Source organism: Trachemys scripta, chromosome 1 (assembly GCF_013100865.1).
Source record: "Trachemys scripta elegans isolate TJP31775 chromosome 1, CAS_Tse_1.0, whole genome shotgun sequence".
Lineage (NCBI taxonomy): Eukaryota > Metazoa > Chordata > Testudines > Emydidae > Trachemys > Trachemys scripta.
This window is the reverse complement of record NC_048298.1, coordinates 330,221,425-330,244,039: the sequence shown is the minus strand read 5'-3', so window position 1 is coordinate 330,244,039 and position 22,615 is coordinate 330,221,425. Positions and strand designations below refer to the sequence as shown.

Genomic DNA, 22,615 nt, shown 5'->3' with positions numbered 1-22,615 from the left:
GACATCACCCTGATTTATTAGTACTAATACTTAGCATTTGTAACACCTATATGTTTCACAAACATTAATTAAGCCTCATAATACATTTGAGGCCCATAAGTACTTTCCCCTCCATTTTACAGATAGTGAAATAGACGTTGGAAATATTGGGCCAGAGTCTGAGCTGGTGTAAATGATTGGGGCTCCACGGACTGCTGTAGAGTTACACCTTTCGAAGCTTCTTGAATTAAAAATGTACAGAAAAATAAATTCCTACAGATTAATATTCCTTTTCTCCTGACAGATGAAAATGGTGTCTGCAAATCAGGTATAATTGAAATTCTGTGGTTAGAGGGTAGGATAAAAACCTCCCCAGAAACTCTATAAGCACTACTTCCAAATTAATTTTATTTGCTTTATGACACAGCTTTGGTTAGAGCAGGCAGCTTCTGAGATCTTGCAGGTCAAACTATTCAGAGGATGTAAAATGATGAGTACTGTATAACACATTAGCATCCAGTTTAACTATAAACTCTTTGTATAAGATAGATTCACACAGGAATCACTTTGCTTCACCACTGACATGCAGCTACCTCTGGTGTGGAATATGGCCGTTGTTTAACACCGCACAGCAGTTTCAGACAGGGAGGGAAGAATGCTACTTGATCCATTTGAAACGGCAAGGGGATTTTAAATGGAAAGAACATCATTTTTCATGTTGGATCTTGGCCAGGAGATCAGGATTAAAATCCTCAATCTTCTGAAAGTTTCCAGATGATTTTTAATGGCTATAAAGGGTCAGGACCTCCATTTTACATTTCATCCAAAAGGCAACATCTCCCACAGCATGGTGCCTCCCATATCACACAGCTGCATTGGTACAGCACTGATTCATTGGGAGTGGTGTTGGTGGCTTGACATGGAACATCACTTGCTGCAGTATCTGGGGTTTTACCATCTACAGCCATTGCAGCTTGGGGTGGTAAAGTTGAAGAGGTCTTATAAATTTTAACAAAATACAACTCCTATACCATGGTTACATATAAACTGGGTTGGTACTGCGCCATATTACTTTAGGAAGCAAGGACTAGGATAAGGCTAAGCTTTGTAGAAACACAGACCCGATTTAAAAGCTTCTGGAGACAGTAAAAATGCAGGTATGGATGCTAGTTATTGGATGCCTTACAGATCACTGTATTCTCCCTTCTGTCTGGTGAGCGATATCCAGAGGTTTGCCAGTGTAGTCAGTGCTTGAGTGTGACAACCTTGTTCAGAAAGACACATCCCAGTGGCCCGCCGCTTCCCGCAGCTCCCATTGGCTGGGAATGGCAAATCGCGGCCACTAGGAGCTGCGGCGGGCCATACCTGCGGATGGTCAACGTAAACAAAATGTCTCGCGGCCTGTCAGCAGATTACCCTGATGGGCCGCGTGCCAAAGGTTGCCGACCCCTGGCGAAGCAACCCCATCGCATAGGGCTGAAGCCCAGGTCCCAGAACCCCGCCACCCGGGGCTGAAGCCTGAGCAATGGAGCTTCGTGGGGGCCCCCGGGGCATGGGGCCCCTGGCAATAGACCTGCTTGCTACCCGCTAAGGCCGACCCTGGCTTTTATATGCAGAAAACCAGTTATTGTGGAACAGGTGGGCCGTGAAGTTTTTAATAGCATGTTGGGGGGGAGGGGAGCTTCAGAAAGAAAAAGGTTGAGAACCTCTGGTGTAGACAAGGCCTTAGTTAAAGTGCTTGGCCATTTCCCCCCCTTCCACCATTTCTACTGGTCTGGTTCTCCATTTCCCTGCCCCTTGTGTAGTCATTTACACCCAAGCACAGAGGGTGTAAAATGCTTCCATTCTGACTGGGTAGTCTTTTACAACATGCACTTGGCACTGGTGTAAACAAATGCACAAGGTGCAAGGCAAACGAGAATCAGGCCCCTGGTCTTTACTGAAGAAGAGTAATTAGAAAACATATCATGCATAATCTTATAGAAGGGATGGTTTGTATTCCAAAAGGCAAACTATGTTTCGTTCAGCCCTTAATGCTTCATTACCCATCTGCCCTGGGGAGCATGTGCCCAAAGAGAAGGTGTGGGACATGGGTAGATGTGGATCAAACTATTTAGAAGACATTTGGGGCTGACACACTCTATTCTGTTAATTGTCTCCAGAACAAAAAATGTTTTCAGCAGTATCCTCCAGACACACATACCCTTATGAGAAAGACCAAATCTAGTTACCTTTCATGCATTAGAGCGTAATTGGTAAGGGTTTAAGTGTATCCACAGGGCCAGCACAACCCACTAGGGCACTACAATTTGGGGGGCAGTGACCGCAGCAGTATTTCGGCAGTGGGACCTTCCACCGCCTCTGTGTGTGGGGGGGGGGGGCGGCGTTTCGGGGCAGGACCTTCCGCCTCCTCGGGCGGCAGGAAAGCTGGCGGCGCTCCTGTGTATCCAAAGCATGTTTAAACAAAACCCACATAGACAGCATTATTCTGTCTGCAATGGCATCCTTCGTCATTTGCGATACCAACTGCCCAGTGCAAACATGGCTACTTCAATAGAAGAACAGGATTGAGGATTCATTACAGGGAAAAGAAGACTTCAGTTTGAACACTCTAAGCCAGATTCTCCGCTTCCTTGCATGGTCATTTATACCTGTGTAAAGTGTGTGTGTGAAACCTCTATCCTGCTGACTTGGTAGCATTCTACATCCACTCTGGCCAAGTAAAATTGGCTACACAACGTGCAACGTGGTGGAGACTCAAACCCACTGCACTTATTACAACTCTGCAGCTCTGGAATGCTGCATTGGATGATCTCAAGGCGATTTGTAAACCTCATTATTTAAGCCTCACGGCATTCTTTTGAAGTAGGTTAAATATTACTATCCCTGTTTTCCGATGGGAAAACAGAGTCAGAGAGAAGTTAAGTGATCTGCCCACAATCACACAGTAAGTCAGTGGCGGAGGCAGAAATGGAGCCCAGGACTCCTTAATTCCTAGACCCTGCTCAAGCCAATAGACAGCATTCCATCCACCTAGAATACAGACATATTCTGAAAGGACATTGGTAAATTCAGTACAGGAAAATCAACTCACAGTTAGTGATTCTTAGTACAGATTATCACATTATTTTGTATTAGGCTGTTTGTTACAGTGTCTCGAAGTGGGTCTTAAAATAAAACACTGTGTTTGGTTATGTATTTCCTGATACCATCACAACAGGCTATTTCTACTTGTACCGAATTAGTCGAATAATCTTATTACTCATGAAATCAGAGGCATGGGGGTGGGAGGAATCCACACAAAACCCATCACTCATGGCTATTTTTAGTACCTCTTCCACAAATACCTGGAAGCTATTAATTTGCGTATTAGCTGGCACCACCCAAAGTCTCTTTAAGTTCTGTCTAGTGTACTCCTCTTCTGGGAGGCCTTCCACAGTCGCGACCCAATCCAAGGTCAAGTGGTTGGGGTCCTGCAGGTAGCTGGATATTGAAGACAGATTGCCATTGAAGCAGTAGTAAAGTCTGGAACCCAGGAGCTTCAAGAACAGAGATGACGTGCTGAATATGTGGGCGCTAAATACTTCCATGCTGGAGGAAGACAGGCTGTAGATCTGGGGCGCTTCCCGAACAGTGAAGTGAACTGTCTGTGTCCTCTGATCCAAGGTGATGTTGAGCATGGCGTTCTTCTCAGCTTTGGAGAGCTCCACCTCCTTCTCTTGCAACGCTTCAATCAGTGGCTGAACCTGATAAAAATCTGCCTCCCGTCGCAGCAAGCCCATTTCCTGGAAGTCCTCAGGGAGGTCCAGGTGGGAAGTTCTCAAGAAGTTCAAGATGTAGCGGAACACTTTGCCATCTCGGTCAATGAAGCAGTTGCCTTGGCTATCCCTCTTGGTTGGCATCTTTCCACTGAACATGGCGCCCAGCATGGAGTCTGGAAAACTAGTCAAAGTAGACAGGGAAGTGGTGTACAGTTTTCCTCCAACGTTGAGTGTTATAGGTTCTGACATGATGGAAAAGTCACGATGCTGGGAATAACACTGGGGGGAAAAAACAAGACAACGCATTTAGGGGTTCAGAACAGTCACTTTGGGGAATATCCTTGATTTACAAGGATATATATCTATTTCTATGTCTATATCAGTATGAAAACTACAGAAGTTAGAGATGGGTAAAGTTTTAGAGGTCATCTTGGACATATGGAGGAGAAAGACAATCTTGTTCTGGCTCCCAACAGACATTCAGAAGGGCTTTGTCCCGTTCATTTTAATAATGGTCTTAAATGAGGTGCTTCCATCACTTCCCATCCAAAATGAGGGCAAAATCCTGGCCCCACTGATTTCAGTAGGTCCAGGATTTCATCCTGGGTCCACCCAATCCCATATCCCTCATGCACCCAAAACTTCCACTGAGCCACACAGAAGTTTGGGGTGCATAAGAAATAAGAGATCAGGAAGCTTGCATATCTTTAGTGTTCCCTGCATGTGCTCCATTGAGAGTGCAAAGGTCTTACCGGACCCACAAAAGTTATCATAGCAGAACATCCCAACACTGCTTTGTGTTGTCTTCACCATATTACACAGGTGTGCGATGATGACAAGTCCTGATCACACAAATGTCGCAGTGCACAGTCAGGATGTTGTGCTGCCAAACACATATGGCTGTCGACAGCTCCATTCAATAATTAAGTGGCTCTCCAGTTCTTCAAGGTTCACTACTATCCCAGTCTAACAGGTTTCACCAGTCGGAAACATTCCGGGCCATATCTCCAACTAATGTAACTCAGTGTAGCTCCATTGCAGTCAATGAAGATAGATGGATTTTCACTAGCTGAGGATCTGGTCCTCAACCTATTGTTTCCTTTCCTCCGTTTCATGTTGTTCCTTCTAGCTGGGCGTTCACAGTCCAGTCTAATCAATGGCTCCCCCTCCTATCCAGAGATACAAGGGTAGCTGTCTTCTATAAGCTCATGCTGCAATATGTGTGGTCATTCCATAGACAGCTGCCGAATTGCTCCCTGTAGAATACACTTTGAGTGCAGGCATTTCAGTAACTTAAATATGGAATAATGAGAGATACTGTGCCACCATTATTAGCTCTGTAGTCATAATAATACACATAGTGACAACAGCAACAGAGAGTCCTGTGGCACCTTTAAGACTAACAGAAGTCTTCTGTTAGTCTTAAAGGTGCCACAGGACTCTCTGTTGCTTTTTACAGATTCAGACTAACACGGCTACCCCTCTGATAGTGACAACACGATCTTATACTGTAAAATCAATTCTCCACTGGCTAATACCAAAGATAGTAATTGTGCTTGTCTCTCCTTTCATCCAAGGATCTCCAAGCACCTGCAGACATTTGTAAGTGAAGGTTCACAATGCCCTTGTGAGACAGGTGATTGTGATGACCATTTTACAGAGGAGGAAACTGAGGCACAGAGTGACTAAAGCCTCGATTTTAAAACGTGTGCGCGCTCAACTCAAGACTCAGCCTGGTTTTGGAGAGCCACTGTGCATGCATTACTTAAACAGGGGCTGCGGGCATTCAGCACCTCTGATCAAGATGAGGTGTTAGATATCTGAAGCTGAGCACCCAAGAAGGGAGACACCCCTCATTAATGGACACTTACATTTTGATCTAAGCAACTTACCCAAAGTCACAGAGGAAGCCACTGCAAAAGCCCAGATCCAATTCCGAGCCTTTTGTCTAAACCACAAGTATAGCCTTCCTCCTTCATACCTGACATTCCATTAACCCGTGATGTACATTAACCCATTAATGGATGGAAGGAATCAGATCTGCTTGGGCACATACCAGCTCTCTGAGCCTGCGGAGCTCTTTGCGTAGAAGATCATTGGTTAGATGCCTGTGTATAGCTGGAGATGAAGGTCTTGAGCTTTAGTACCAGCCCCACATGTATTTAATAAAGTTGGGCAAGAAGGACTCCTGCATATAGACAGACACAATTCACCACAAACCCCACAGAACCTGTGGCACATTCCCATTATTAGCCACAATGGGATGTTTCCTGGGGAAAAATAATTAGTTCCTAGGATAAAACTATTTTTCCCCCAACCTTAAACTCTGCTCGCCACTGAAATGTCAGCATATTCCACTGCTCATGGAGAATTCTATCTACAGCTTTCTGCTTATGTAGAGTAAGGAGATGAGTTAAATTATACAAAGGGGTGGCCTGGCCTGGCTCTCTAGTTCAATTGACAGCTATGTGTTTTTCCAAGAACTGTTTCAGAGTAACAGCCGTGTTAGTCTGTATCCGCAAAAAGAAGAACAGGAGTACTTGTGGCACCTTAGAGACTAACACATTTATTAGAGCATAAGCTTTCGTGGACTACAGCCCACTTCTTCGGATGCATATAGAATGGAACATATATTGAGGAGATATATATACACACATACAGAGAGCATAAACAGGTGGGAGTTGTTCAGTGTGTGTGGTTGCTGGTGAGTATTTGCTTTAGGTTGGGGGGTTGTCTGTAAGCGAGGACAGGTCTGTCTCCCAAGATCTGTGAGCAAAACCACTAACCCAGGAACCTATCCTTGTAACAAACCCCGATGCCAACTCTGTCCACATATCTATTCAAGTGACATCATCATAGGACCTAATCACATCAGCCATACCATCAGGGGCTCGTTCACCTGCACATCTACCAATGTGATATATGCCATCATGTGCCAGCAATGCCCCTCTGCCATGTACATTGGCCAAACCGGACAGTCTCTACTCAAAAGAATTAATGGACACAAATCTGACATCAGGAATCAAAATACTCAAAAACCAGTGGGAGAACACTTTAACCTGTCTGGTCATTCAGTGACAGACCTGCGGGTGGCTATTTTACAACAGAAAAACTTCAAAAACAGACTCCAAAGAGAGACTGCAGAGCTAGAATTGATATGCAAACTAGACACAATCAACTCCGGTTTGAATAAGGACTGGGAATGGCTGAGCCATTACAAACATTGACTCTATCTCCCCTTGTAAGTACTCTCACACTTATTATCAAACTGTCTGTACTGGGCTAGCTTGATTATCACTTCAAAAGTTTTTTTTCTCTTAATTAATTGGCCTCTCAGAGTTGGTAAGACAACTCCCACCTGTTTATGCTCTCTGTATGTGTGTATATATATCTCCTCAATATATGTTCCATTCTATATGCATCCGAAGAAGTGGGCTGTAGTCCACGAAAGCTTATGCTCTAATAAATTTGTTAGTCTCTAAGGTGCCACAAGTATTCCTGTTCTTCTTTTTCCAAGAACTGATACTCTGGCTGTAAAAAATTGTTATGAATGAAATGTGACATTCCAGAGATCTGCCCAAGATGAATGTTGTTGTTTTTTAAAGTTTAATCAAAGAATAAAATCCCTGTATCCTATTGCATGAAACACAGAGAACAAGCCCATTCCTTGTGATACCACCACATTTCTCACCCTCTTTGCTGGTCCTGACTAGTTGAAGAGAGAAAAGTGTGATGTTTTCACTCAGTTTGTGGAACAATCTTCACTTTGGCACCATTGAGTGTCAAGAATTATAAAGTGAAGGTGGCTGGTTCAGATGATTAGTGATAAAATATAGAGCCTTTTGCCTCTAGGTCCTGGTTCAAATCCAACCAATGTTTATACCAGTGGTTCTCAAACTACTGTACTGGTGACCCCTTTCACATAGCAAGCCTCTGAGTGCGACCCCCCCCTTATAAATTAAAAACACTTGTTTATATATTTAACACCATTATAAATGCTGGAGGCAAAGCGGGGTTTGGGGTGGAGGCTGACAGCTCACAACCCCCCCCCCCGTAATAACCTCGCGACCCCCTGAGGGGTCCCGACCCCCAGTTTGAGAACCCCTGGTTTATACTGACACAAAGGCTGTTTGGCACCCTATATATGAGGAGGGTCTCTCAGTCCAGTTCCGATGGACATCACATAACTGGCCCCTTTGTTGTAAGTCTGAGTGGAAGGGAAACTAACCTGCACTTTCATCCTTGAAGGTAGTTACTTCCAAGTCCATATGAAGAACAGCTATATCCCAAATAGAGCATGTCAGTCTCCCAGGATATCATAATTTTTGCAAGCACTGGATTCATTTAAAAAGATTTCTGGATTGACTAAGACATAAAAATATTTTTAAAACCCCAAAGTGGATTAAGTTTTCAGATTTTTTTTTTTTTGCACTCTGTAGCTAGTTGTCTTGTAAAATTGAATTTACATACAATGGGCCCAAGGTCTGATTTCGTTCCACTTTTCATTTCATTTATAAAGCTTCCTATCTTTGCAATGCTTTGCAAACAAGACAAATCTTATTATCTGGCAGCCCAGGACAACCAAAAACCCCAGTGCAAATGACATTTAATTAGTTGCTAGCTGCTGAACACACCACTGATTTGACCTTACTGACCAATGCATCTGACCCTAGGCTGAGAATGAAAAGGGGCCTCTTGCCTCACTTTCCCTGTAAACATTAACTAAAGGCAGATGAAATGGATGTCCTGGCAGTCTAACCTGCTGCTTTGGTGAATTTCTCACAGGGGCATGATGTGTGGGCCTCATCCTGTACTTTCAAGATCATGCACATAGCTAATGTAATAATAAATAATACCTAGCTCTTATATATCAGAGGGGTAGCCGTGTTAGTCTGAATCTGTAAAAAGCAACAGAGGGTCCTGTGGCACCTTTAAGACTAACAGAAGTATTGGGAGCATAAGCTTTCGTGGGTAAGAACCTCACTTCTTCAGATGCAAGACTCTTATATAGTACTTCTTATCCAGAGATCTCAAAGCCAGCTCCTCCAAACTGCGCTGCAGAACTTAACTGTCATTCAGTAGCATTGACAAAGGAAGTGAGGTGAGCAGATGGCACTCAGTCTTGGATCAGTAGCAATTCTCAGCAGATGCACCCACGATAACTAAGTGCAGTTTGAATCAGGAGTTTCGCTTCAAGTCAGAGACCTACCACATCACAACTTAGGGCTTGTCTATATGGCCAGTGTGCGGGAAGCTGGGATGTAAATTTACAGTGTAATAGCCTGCCGCACAAGCACTGTCCACGTGGACCCTGGTAACACACACTAAAAATTCCATACTGTGCTTTGGGGTATGTCTACGCTACGGGATTAATCCGAATTTACAGAATTCGAATTTTGGAGACAGATTGTATAAAGTCGAATGTAAGCGGCCACACTAAGCACTTTAATTCGGCGGTGTGCGTCCATGTACCGGGGCTAGCGTCGATTTCCGGAGCGTTGCACTGTGGGTAGTTATCCCATAGCTATCCCATAGTTCCTGCAGTCTCCCCCACCCATTGGAATTCTGGGTTGAGATCCCAGCGTCTGATGGGGAAAAACATTGTCGCAGGTTGTTCTGGGTACAGCCTCACCCCTCCCTCCATGAAAGCAACTGCAGACAACCGTTTCGCGCCTTTTTTCCTGGGTGAACACAGGAGACGCCATACCACAGCATGCATGGAGCCCGCTCAGCTCAAGACAGCAGTCATGAACATTGTAAACACCTCACGCATTATTGTGCAATTTATCCTGAACCAGGATCAGAAAAACGAGGCGAGGAGGAGGCGGCGACGGCAGCGAGGCGACGAGAGTGATGAGGACATGGACACGGACACAGAATTCTCTCAAACCGCGGGTCCCGGCGCTTTGGAGATCATGTTGTTGATGGGGCAGGTTCTATCCGTGGAAAGCCGATTCTGGGCCCGGGAAACAAGCACAGACTGGTGGGACCGCATAGTGTTGCAGGTGTGGGACGATTCCCAGTGGCTGCGAAACTTTCGCATGCATAAGGGCACTTTCATGGAACTTTGTGACTTGCTTTCCCTTGCCCTGAAGCACCAGAATACCAGGATGAGAGCAGCCTCACAGTTGAGAAGCGAGTGGCAATAGCCCTGTGGAAGCTTGCAATGCCAGACAGCTACCGGTCAGTTGGGAATCAATTTGGAGTGGGCAAATCTACTGTGGGGGCTGCTGTCATGCAAGTAGCCAAAGCAATCATTGAGCTGCTGCTATGAAAGGTAGTGACTCTGGGAAATGGGCAGGCTTTGCTGCAATGGGATTCCCTAACTGTGGTGGGGTGATAGATGGAACCCATATCCCTATCTTGGCACCAGAGCACCAGGGTACCCAGTACATAAACTGCAAGGGTTACTTTTCAATGGTGCTGCAAGCACTGGTGGATCACAGGGGACGTTTCACCAACATCAGCGTGGGCTGGCCGGGAACGGTTCATGACGCTCGCATCTTCAGGAACACTACTCTGTTTAAACAGCTGCAACAAGGGACTTACTTCCCGGACCAGAAAATAACCGTTGGGGGTGTTGAAATGCCTATAGTTATCCTTGGAGATCCAGCCTACCCCTTAATGCCATGGCTCATGAAGCCATACACAGGCAGCCTGGACAGGAGTCAGGAGCTGTTCAACTACAGGCTGAGCAAGTGCAGAATGGTGGTAGAATGTGCATTTGGCCGTTTAAAAGGTCGCTGGCGCACGTTACTGACTCGCTCAGACCTCAGCCAAACCAATATCCCCATTGTTATTGCTGCTTGCTGTGTGCTCCACAATCTCTGTGAGAGTAAGGGAGACCTTTATGGCGGGGTGGGAGGCTGAGGCAAATTGCCTGGCTGCTGATTATGCGCAGCCAGACACCAGGGTGATTGGAAGAGCACACCAGGAAGCGTGGCGCATCAGAGAAGCTTTGAAAACCAGTTTCATGACTGGCCAGGCTACCGTGTGAAAGTTCTGTTTGTTTCTCCTTGATAAAAACCCGCCCCCTTTATTGACTCATTCTCTGTAGGCAACCCACCCTCCCCCTTCAATCACAGCTTGCTTTCAAAGGAAATAAAGTCACTATCATTTAAAAATCATGTATTCTTTATTAATTGATTATAAAAAGAGGGAGAGAACTGAGAAGGTAGTGTGGTTGGGGTTTGGGAGGAGGATCAGAGGGAAGGAAAAGGCCACTAAAAAAAGGTTAAAATAATGACCTTTTGCTTGGGCTGTCCACTGGGGTGGAATGGGAGAGTGCACGGAGCCTCCCCCCCCCCCACGTTCTTACACGTCTGGGTGAGGAGGCTATGGAACATGGTGAGGGGGGAGGGTGGTTATACAGGGGCTGCAGCGGCAGTCTGTGATCCTGCTGCCATTCCTGAAGCTCCACTGGACGCCAGAGCATGTCTGTTTGCTCACGCAGAAGCCCCAGCGTTGCATCCTGCCTCCTCTGATCTTCCTGCCGCCACCTCTCATCTCGAGCGTCCCTCATGTCCTCATGTTCACTGGCATCTTTCCTATACTTTGAAACCGTGTCCTTCCACTCATTTAGATGAGCTCTTTCATTGCGGGTGGATTTCATGATTTCCGTGAACATCTCGTCTCGCGTTCTCTTTTTCGGACGCCTTATCTGAGATAGCTTTCGGGATGGAGGAGGGAGGCTTGAAAAATTTGCAGCTGCTGGAGGGAGGGGAAAAAAGGAGAGAATTTTTTAAAAAGATACATTTTACAGAACAATGCTTATACTCTTTCACGGTGACCAACACTATTCACATTACATAGCACATGTGATTTCTGTGCAAGGTCAAATTTCGCCTCTTAATATTGAGTGCCTGTGGCTTTGCTGCTACAGATCACAGACGCAGGTCTGGGCAACAGAATTCGGCTTGCATGCGGCCATGGTAAGCCATTGTCTTTTGGCTTCTGCGCCCTCCTTTCCCACATACCAAGCAAAGCTCGTTGAGTGCTGCGGTTTTCCTGTTAACCTTCAGCAGCAGAAAACAAGTTAGCCCCCCCCCCCCCCAATCCAATTCTCTGGGATGATCGTGAAAAGCTCAGCGCCAATCCCCCTCCCCCCACACGCTTGGCTTACTACAGGGAAGGATTTCTTTTCAATCACCTCTGTCCCCTTAATTAAATTCCCGTATTTCAACCAGGTTACCATGAGCGATATCACTCTCCTGAGGATTACACAGCGAGATAGAGAACGGATGTTGCTTGAATGCCAGCAAACACCGGGACCATATGCTGCCAGGCTTTGTCATGCACTGATACCAGATTACTTGCTACTAGCATGGCGTGGTCAAGTGTCCTACCATGGAGGACAGAATAAGGCTGCACTGCCCAGAAACCTTCTGCAAAGGCTTTTGGACTACCTCCAGGAGAGCTTCATGGAGATGTCCCTGGAGGATTTCCGCTCCACCCCAGACACGTTAACAGACTTTTCCAGTAGCTGTACTGGCCGCGAATGCATCCCAAGTCCTCAGGGCAAATCAATCATTAAAAAACGCTTGCTTTTAAACCATGTTTTATATTTTAAAAGGTAAACTCACCTGAGGTCCCTTCCATGGGGTCATGGTCTTGGGTACTGGCTTGGGAGGGTACTTTAATCAGGCTGAGAAAAAGATCCTGGCTGTTGGGGAGAACGGAGTGCTGTGTGCTCTCCGCAAGCTCATCCTCCTCCTCCTCCTCCTCTTCTGCGACCGCAGAATCCTCAGGTGTGGCTGATGAGATTACCCCCACCTCGGAATCCATGGTCAAAGGTGGGATAGTGGTGGTGGCCCCCCCTAGAATTGCATGCAGCTCAGCGTAGAAGCGGCATGTCTGCGGCTCTGACCCGGAGCGACCGTTTGCCTCCTTTGTTTTCTGATAGGCTTGTCTGAGCTCCTTGACTTTCACGCGGCACTGATCTGAGTCCCTATTGTGGCCTCTCTCCATCATGCCCTTGGAGATTTTTTCAAAAGTTTTGGCATTTCGTCTTTTCAAACGAAGTTCTGCTAGCACTGAATCCTCTCCCCATATAGCAATCAGATCCAGTACCTCCCGTACGGTCCATGCTGGTGCTCTTTTTCAATTATCGGCCTGCATGGTTACTTGTGCTGATGAGCTATCTGTGGTCACCTGTGCTCTCCTGTGCTGGGCAAACAGGAAATGAAATTCAAATGTTCGCGGGGCTTTTCCTGTCTACCTGGCCAGTGCATCCCAGTTCAGATTGCTGTCCAGAGCGGTCACAATGGTGCACTGTGGGATAGCTCCCGGAGGCCAATACCATCGAATTGCGGCCACACTAACCCTAATTCAAAATGACAATATCGATTTCGGCGCTACTCCGCTCGTCGGGGAGGAGTATAGAAATCGATTTTAAGAGCCCTTTATTTCGAAAGAAATGGCTTCGTTGTGTGGATGGGTGCAGGGTTAATTTAACGCTGCTAAATTCGAATTAAACTCATAGTGTAGACCAGGCCTTGATCTACTGTGGTTTCAAACAGCAGCAGATTAAAGTGCACTAGAAAACTTTTAGTGCACAGTCCACGGAGTCAATCATCGCATGGCAGGCTAGTGCGCTTTAGAATTATATCTCATCTCGCCACACACTAACTCTCGATGTAACAAATCCTTAGAAACAGCAACAATTAATTTCTTTTGTTGGTGTTGCTAAAAATATCCAATCCAGTCATGTATTTTTGCAGATATTGAAATACGGAACCCAGGTTACCATTGGACATGTCACCTTAATAAAGAACTTCCTGCCTGTCCAACTGGATTGAGAAAGGGGGCCCAAGACTTCTAGATAAAAACGTAATGGGAGGGATTTTCCCCACTGTTTATACACTGCTGTGGCCCCTTAGGCAGCTGGGGGAGCATTCCATCAGGACAGGCATGACAGAGAACAGCTGTCGGCTGTCCTGGGCAAGGCCCAGAATAGCTGGTGTATTAAGTAGAGGGGAATCTCCATAGCTCAGAACATTACAGAGACCATGGAGCTGCCCACAGCTAGCCTAGGCAAGGCTGCGGAAATTTAGAGCAGTTCTCTAGGCTGCCTAGGTCACACCAGCCCAGAACTTAAAGCATCTTTGTGTCCTCTTCTCTCTGTGTGCTGCACCTGCTGAGGTACAGTGTGACAACAGCAGTCTTGGCTGACACACTGGGGATGGAGCCTGAGACCTCCAGAGCTAAAGCATGAGTCTCTATAGCTTGAGCTAAAGAGCCAGGCTTGGTAGCTGGAGGCTGTGACAGACACACCATCCTTTGTGGATGGGGGACAAAAGAGTGGGGTGGGGACACATAACACACACTGAATAGTGGGTTACACCAGTACAGAATCTCACTTCAGTATATTTAACCCTTCTATAGCCCCTGCCATTCAAGGATCTCGAAACACTTCACAGTACAATCAGTAACTAACCCTTGGGAGGCAAGTAAATAGCATTATCCTCACTTCGGGTGACCAGATGTCCCGATATTAGGGGCTTTGTCTTATATATGCCACTATATCCTTCCCGCTCCCTCACTCAAAAAAAAGTGTCCTGATTTTTCATACTTGCTATTTGGACAGCGAGGCAGAGAAAGTTTAAGTTGTGTGACCTTGGGCAAGCAGCATTTCAGTAGCAGAGACCTTTTTCTCCCAACTCCTAGTCCTGTGCTCAAGTCACTAGGCAGCATTTCTCTTGAGACGTGCAGCGGATCTGCGGTGCCCGTTGTCAGCTGTAATTCTGAACTGCAGCCTCTTTGCTGAACAGAGCCAGGACATACTGTACGCATGATCTGCTAATACAGAAAACCATAGGCGCTCACTCTGGTTCTGCTAGCTCTGATGAGCTTTGAAACGGCATCTTTGATGGGTTTTTATCAGCACTCTTCTGAACATTGACCTCCTTTAGCAAAAACAAATCAAAATCAAAATCTCAGTTTGTGGGAAAAGCTTATTAGAGACATTCAGGCCATTTTCTCTCTGTTTTGATATCACGGAGCTTTCTTCTAGTCCTACTGCTTTTGACTTGGCAATAGTGTTTACAAACGTTGCAGAGGAAAGAGTTTATTTCCCAGATTCCTTTGACTAAAATCAGTGCAGTATCAGTTTAATCCCCAATACATTCTCCATCAAAGGCCTAAGTCCTGTACTTGCAGGGGGACAGACTCCTTGATCCCATCTTTCCCCTAAAATTAAGCTGTTTCATCATTTCTCTCAGTCTTTTCTGTGTTGGAGTTTCTTCACACTCCTTTTGTGTTTTTTTCCCCCCACTCCTCCCCCAAAATATCCTTTTTATTTCTGTCAGTTGTCCTTTCCTCCCTTCCTCTGCCCCATCCCCTGTGTTTTCCTGCTTCCAAAGGTCATGTGACCCTCTCTTTGGTCAAGGCGGGCTTGACATGGATGGTGGAGCTTCCTCTGTTGCTCATGCAGTTGGCCTGAGGTAGCTGCAAAAAGGCCCATCTCTTCCTCTCCCCAGCCCTTGCAGTGGTCACAGTCCTTACTGGCACCGGGAGCAAGCTTGGCCCTGAATATGGAAGTGGTGTCACAGACCACCAGGCCAGCCCCACTCTGAACAAGTCTCACATCCCATGCCAGCTCCTTGATCCTCATCGTCTACCCTTCTGTCTCTCTGCTCCCCACATCTTTATATCCCCCCCCCCCCGCTTCTGTGTATCTCACTTCTCCTCTCTACCCTTGGATCACATCATTACTAAGAGGAGCAGAGTGAAACTGATGTGACGCTGATGAATTTCAGTCTACTGCTTGGGAAACAGCAGGTTGCTGGGTCAGTGGAAGATACACATTAGCTCATCTCTTCTCTTCCAGCTGTGTAACTCAGATTGCTCTGTAGGTGAATCACCCCACTGCTCTTGCACTACACTATCCAGCAGGAGCAACAGAGTGAAACCACCTAGTCTTGCATCAGTTTTACTCTGCTGTTGCCAGCCCCAGTGGGGAAATGCTTCATGTAGGATCAATGGTACATGCTTCAATTTCCCCAGTGGGATTTTCTTGCAGGAGAATTTTAGCAATGCACAGATGGGATGGCCACCATAGTACACCATGTTCAACCCTCTAGATACTGGCAGACAGCAAATCAAAATTATTTAAAATGATTGCATGTAGGATGGGTTTACAAAAAGTACATACTGCCAGACGAATCTGACTGCATTACTGGAGCCTAATTCTAGCAAGAAAAGCAACCTGATCAATGCGGCCAGAGTCAACAATCAGTCCCATCAATGCAGCCAAAGTCTCACTGAATTCAGTAGGACACCTCATTGACAAAAGGGCCTCCTTGCCTGGGTCAGATTGCACCTTAATGCAGGAAGGGAAAGTGGTACATGCGATCTCATTGGATTCTGGTAAAGCATTTTATATAGTGGACCACAAAATCTGACTCAAAATTAATTCAAATTAGCTTTGGTAGAAACATAGTCATATGAATTAAAACTAGGTAAAGGACCAGCAAAGGACAATAGTAAAACAGCATGTTACCAAGTCAGAGAAGGTGCCTAGTCAGATACCACAAGGTATAAGTCTGGTCCTGTTGAACATCTTCATTGATGGTTTGGAGAAATGCATCTAGAGAACGTGAATGAAATCTGCATGATACCAGATAGGGAGAAGTTGCAAATACCAGTGAGGAGAGAGGCCACCAAACAGATCAGAAAGTAACAAAGTGAGGTTTCGGTCTGGAAAAAATGCAAGTCAGTACCTCTGAGGACAAATACGAGTATTCACTGGGAGAGAGACCTATGAAAAGCAGTCATGCAGAGAGACGCAAAGGGGGTTATGCTAACATTAGACATGAATCTACATGGCAGAGAGAAAAAAGACCACAAGCATTTTGGGCTGCAGAGGCATTGTCTCATAGAACAGAGAAGTAACAGGCTGTGGGCCGTCTTATCATCAGGAGGAGTTTAACAAAAAAGGAAGAAATTCAGAGCAGTAAAATAACAGGCATCTGTGAACTGGTGGGATTGGATTATAATGAAAAGTTAAGAGCGCTAAATATGGGTAGTTTAAGAGAAATCTCTGGGTACCAGACAGTCGGCAAAGGATGTATACACCAGCAAGGGAGATGAATTATTTAGGGTGGTACAATGGAGTATAACTAGGAGTTATAAAATGAAAGTAAGAAATGGAACATTTATGCTAAGTATCAGGATGAACATCCAGACTAAAAATCTATTAGCCTTTGGAATAATGCCCAAGAAGTGGAATCCCAATCTCCTGAGTCATTTTAAAGAAGAATGAACAAAAAAGCTAGGAAACGTATTACAGGGAATAATTCTGCAGTGGCAAGGAATGGATTGGCTCCATCAAATAGGAAGCTGTGGAAAAAATTTTGAGCATCTGTTCATGGGCAGCTAAGACTTTAAATATGGTGGTTTTATAAGAAAACATGCTTGTTCCAATTATTAGGCTCTGGTCTCATTCTCCAGAGTACATTAAAATGAAATGTCAGGGCTGCTGCGATTGTTCAAAGGCAATCCTTAGAGGCATTATGCTTGTTCTGTTTTGGGCTATGTGCCAACGTTTCTCATTTTTAGAATGCATTGCTCTCACTTGGTCTTATGCTTTATTTTGTTGCTTTAGCATTCATTCATTAAAATGTCACTTGCCAACAGGGGTCTAAAACTGTGCATCAGAACTGAGACCATTGCAATACTCTATTTCACATTCAGGTAAAAATTCCCATACTTACAAAATACCTAGATGCCATGATCAAGAGCCCCCTGCTTTGAAATCTAGATCTGGTTGTCAGTCTAGCCTGCCATTCATGCTCCCTGCTGCTGAGCACTCACCATGACTGTGTCCATCAATGTGTTTTATTCCCGGTCTCTGTTCAAGACAGTATTATTATTAGCAATCCCTAGAATCCCCAGTGAAGTATCAGGACCCCATTGTGCTAGGCGCACATCAGACAAACACCACAAAAGACAATTCCAGTCCCTAAGAATTTACAGTCTAGGTGTGAGGCAGGGTGTGACAGGTAGACAAGACAGACCAACAAGGTAGGAGTGGGAGGAGTACCAAAATGAGCAGAGTTTAGCTGAAGAATAGAAGTCTCAGCTCACCACTTACCTAACCAATGCCAGCTGACAGTGATCTGTAGGTATCACAGCAGAGGTAGGTTTTATGGAAGGATTTAAAACAGCATCTGTAGAGAATAGCTTAATGGGGCTGGTAGGCAACTATTGTTGGGCCATTCACTCATATCTGCCTCAAGTCCTGAAGTGCAGGCTTTGCCGTATATATTTGCGTGGGCTTAGTTTGATTGAGCTCGTTGTAGAAGTCTCATGCTCTCCCACTCCAGTGGTGCAGGACAATATGAGCACTGTTTCCACCAAGAGCTATCTAACTTGAAAGACAGAGGGCCCTGGTGGTTAACTGCTTTGTTAAACCTGCATGTGCCCTGTCTTTGCTATAGGTCTGATTTTGTGCAAGTGGAATTTTCGAGGCAGTCACTAATGCAGGGCCTTCACTTCTTTCCTTGCTCACCCTGGATCTTGATCCGGGGCGGGGGAGGAAGGGTTGGTCAGAAGCTCCCAGCAGGTCCAGGCTGGTCATGACCATCCTCCTTTTCTTTATGGCCAGACGAAAGGGATGTCCTCAAATTCTTTTTTGTTGTTACATGGCGCCACAATTTGGAAAAGGTTGGGATCACTGGTCTAGCAGATTGGGGAGCTTAGAGGAAAATATGGTGGGTATTATCAGGGCCTCATCTTGGAAGGCCCTTTCCCTAAGTAGACATGGGAGAAATTTCTCTGCAAAACAAGCACACAAGCAACATAAGCATGAATGTTCATTTCATCACATTCCCCAACTTCCTTGCCTTTAGCAGTCAGCTTGGCACCCTTCCTCAATCATCAATTTAACACTGAGGAGTGGCTCAGCATTATCCAGTGCCAAAGAGGTGCATAGAAAACTGCTTTAAAGCATCATAAGAGGTCACCAGCAGCGCTCAGTTCTGGCCACAGTGCAGGCAATTTCTGTTTAGAGGTAGAGCTAAATGTGAAGGGATAAAGGTTGTGGATACTGAAACCAAGCAGAGGGTTACCCTGGATGGGGGACAAAGGAGAGGAAGACAGGATTGGAGCCCACTTGGGGAAGGGGGGAATGGAGAGGTAAAATAATGGGTCAAATTGAGGCAGAGGAGTGAAATAATCACTATATGGAGGACAAAGAAATGAAGCTCAGTAATTGCTGAGGGTGTTGGGAGGAGGGCAGGGAGAAGAGATCATGGAGGAGAGAGAAAAGAACCAGTTGCAAAGTGATCTGAGGATCAGGGCGAAAGCGGAGTGTAACTCACAGCTCTGATGTCACCCACCCCCTCAGAAAGCCTCAGGGGACCATTCCATTTGGTTTTTGAAGTCACATATTTAGGGAGGAAGCAGCCCACTGCCAAATCAAACCCTCAGTATATTCAAGAAGCTAAAGCAATCCCCCCTCCCCACATCAATTTAATTATACTTTCCGTAAAGCATTTCATATGCTCTTCAAAGTCCTGGCCAAATTTCCCATGGGGAACTGCATTCCACCCACCTAAAATCCTCCGGGTAGCTACAATGGGATACTATATCATCTCCTGTACTGAATTGCTGGGGAGGGGTGTAGGTAGACATATTAAGTTTGTACTAATTGAGTGGTTACCTAGTTCCTGCCTATCCCAATCATTTCCAAAGGCAACCCTGCCATCATAGATAAGATTATCACTGACACAATAAATGCAGTTAGAGAAAGAGAGAGATGTAGCTGTGTGTTAACACATGAGCCAACAAAAAACAAAGCTAACCTGCCAGTTGTCATCAGAAACTAAACCTTACCAAAAGCTTAAAAAGTGCACATGGTTCTATACATGGACAACATCTCTCTGCCTGTCCCTATATGTTATTAGCCGCTGAAGGTGGGCACAGTCCAGTACTAAGCAAACTGAGCCCTGTATGTAGGGTGTGATTCTCCTCACAGACACGTGTAAATCAAGAGTAATTCAAATGGCGTTACACTGGGGTAAAACTGGTGTGGGTGGAGAATCAGGTCCACAGCTTGGTATACGGAGGCAGCTGTTGCTAACGAACCCCCATCATCCTTTCAGTCCATCCGGGTTAGTCACTGAGAAGGGGGATGTGAATAAGGACCCCAAAGCACTAGCAGAATTAGGCATCTCTAGTGCCTTAACGCTTCCTTCCCACATTACAAACTGCTACTATTACCCAGCAGCAATGCGGGCTTGTTAGCACAAGGGGCTGGGAGTCGGGCTCGACTCCCAGCTCTGCCACTGGCCCTGGGCGAGTCACTCCACTGCTCCGCGCCTCAGTTTCCCCTTCTGCAAGAGGAGGATGAGGACACTCACCTGGGGGGCGGGGGAAAGCGAAGGCTGGCACGGGGCTGTGGAGATCCCAAGGGCTAGTCCGGGGCTGCGGGGCACCGCTGTCTCCAACAGTGCACAGCACCGGCCTGTGGCCCGGGACCTAGAGCGCTCACCTGGGAGCCTTCTTCAGCAGGCTGCAGCGCCAGACCGTCCTCCCCAGCGGGGGCGGGAGCCGCTCGCGGGGGCGCAGCCAGGGCCCGGAGGGAACCCCGCAGAGCCCAGGCCTGGCCCCGCGACTCACCAGCCCCGCAAGCATCCCCCTCCTCGGGGGGACTGCAGCACCCACCTTCTCCCCCGCGGTCCGCTGGCCCCTGTCCCAGGCGCGGGCGGGGGGGGAAGCGGGGCAAACCCAGCGAGGGTCGACACGGCAGAGGGAGACGGCTAGAAGGCAGGATCTGGGAGCCCCGCAGCCCTCCCTGGGACTTGTAGTTCTCAGGGCTCCAGGTCTACAGCCAGGCCATCGGAGAGGGGAACTACAACTCCCAGCAGGCCCCGGGGCAGAGCCTGCCACTCACCAGCTGGTGTTAAAGGAGACGCAGGCTGTTATTATTGTCTCGGAACAGCTCCAGCGGCGCCAGAGGCTGCGCTTGGGGTAAGTGCTGGGTTGCAGCAGCCCTGGCACCGTGGACTCTGCTGCTACTGCAGTAGCAGCCGCCGCCTCCCCTTCTTTGCGGATTGTTTGCAGTGCAGTAAGGTATTTATTTGCATGGCAGGCAGGATTGCAGAGGGTGGGGTAATAAGGATGCTGAGAAATATTTCGTCTGTGGCATTGGGAGGGCGGGCGAGCGTCTGTGTGTTTTTTCTAATGATTGCATTGCATGGCACTGACAGTATGCAAGGCAGCATCCTGCTTGAAGTGGGTGGCTAACTTGGGCAAAGGTTTTCATCAGGACAAAGCTTGGGGGCGAAAGAGGTTGTCTTGCATCCTTTGAGAGAAAGGGGATTCTGGGGAGAGAGAGAGATGGGTGATATTCCCATTCTGTGGGGTGACACTGCACTCTCTAATACAGAATGTGACAAGTACCCCGTAATGAGCTCTGTAACAACAGCAGTATTGGTCTAGATCCAATCTATACTCAGGCTGAACTCTCCTTGACTTTGATAGGAGTTTTGCTGGAGAAATAAAAGCAGGCTTTGGCAAGTAATTTGTATGCCAGCTTATGAAGGATCTCAAAATGCTTTACGAATTTAGGGATGTATGATCGTTTGTATGTAAACATCCGGAGCCTTTGTAGAGTCCATTGTGAAAGATAGAAAAGGCCAAATAGACCATCAGGTCTATCACCTGGCCAGGGCTGAAGCTAAAGGGATGTATCACATATTAATCTGTTATTTTATGTTTTATTATGGGGGAACATGATATAGATCTTTTCTGTAGTCTTTATAAAGTTGGCTATAGTCTCCGTGTGCATGTCTTACTTCTATTGTGAGAGAGAACCGCAGGGTTTGTGTAGGATGGAGGTAAATCTGGGTCTAAAATGAATGATGTATGTCATTGTTATGAAGGCACAGTTTACAGGTGTGTCTTCTCTCAGCCAAAACATTGGAGGCATCTATATCTTAGACTTTTATACAGATAAAGGAAGACAGAAATTTTAAGGGAGAGGAGAGATGTTTAATCTATAAATACCTTAAAGAAATGACAAGCAAGACAGAGGGGAATTATTTACATTCTCCAAGGACGGTCACAGAAGGCGTGTCGGTGTGAAAGTCAGGGCACATTAAGGAAGAATCCAGTGACCCAAAGGGGTCCTGGGCACATCAGCCAATCAGAGCAGTTTGATTGGTGCCACTGTCTTTCTTGGATGGGAAGCAAATCATGACTAGGGAGTCAAAGGAAAATTAGTCTATCTGGGTGATCTGAGAAGGACAGACTATGCCAGGAAAGCATAGAGTGGTTAGAGCACATTCTGTTCTATATTCCCTGCTCAGACACTGATTTTTTATGAGACCTTGGGCAAGTCTCTTTCGTGCTTCAGTTTTCCTACCTGCAAAATGGGATAATAATCTCTCATGGGGGTTTTGGGAGACTAAATCCATCAACATTTGTAATGGTCCTTGACAAAAAGGTGTGTAAATGTAGAATATTATGTACATTAACTCCGCACTTAACGTTGTAGTTATGTTCCTGAAAAATGCGACTTTAAGCGAAACAATGTTAAGCGACTCCAATTTCCCCATAAGAATTAATGTAAACGAGGGGGTTAGGTTCCAGGGAAATTTTTTTCACCAGACAAAAGACTATAGAAAAAAATTTCCCTGGAACCTAACCCCCTCGTTTACATTAATATATATATACACATACACACACACACAGACACAGTATAAGTTTTAAACAAACAATTTATTACTGGTACACAGTGATGATGATTGTGAAGCTTGGTTGAGGTGGAGGAGTCAGAGGGTGGGATATTTCCTTTACTGCTAAATGATGAACTAGCAATTGGCTGAGCCCTCAAGGGTTAACTCTCTCACTCTACAAGGCAGCAGGAATGG

At 46.1% G+C, this 22,615-nt stretch overlaps 1 protein-coding gene across 4 annotated transcripts; it reads right to left on the bottom strand.

Moving 5' to 3' along the window:
• Window positions 1-1,196: 1,196 nt before the first annotated feature.
• KCTD21 (potassium channel tetramerization domain containing 21) lies at window positions 1,197-20,530 on the bottom strand. Of its 4 annotated transcripts, none has more exons than XM_034759091.1 (2): window positions 20,233-20,530; window positions 1,197-4,019 (listed from the first exon to the last, which is right to left on the bottom strand). In XM_034759091.1, exon 2 carries the CDS (start codon window positions 3,987-3,989, stop codon window positions 3,207-3,209), a length of 783 nt encoding a protein of 260 aa, XP_034614982.1. In that variant the 5' UTR covers window positions 3,990-4,019; window positions 20,233-20,530; the 3' UTR covers window positions 1,197-3,206. The 4 variants fall into 4 exon arrangements, with proteins under 4 accessions (XP_034614982.1, XP_034614980.1, XP_034614979.1 ...); XM_034759089.1 differs by having other exon boundaries at window positions 20,406-20,512; XM_034759088.1 differs by lacking the exon at window positions 20,233-20,530 and adding an exon at window positions 7,969-8,056.
• Between the last annotated feature and the right edge of the window lie 2,085 nt (window positions 20,531-22,615).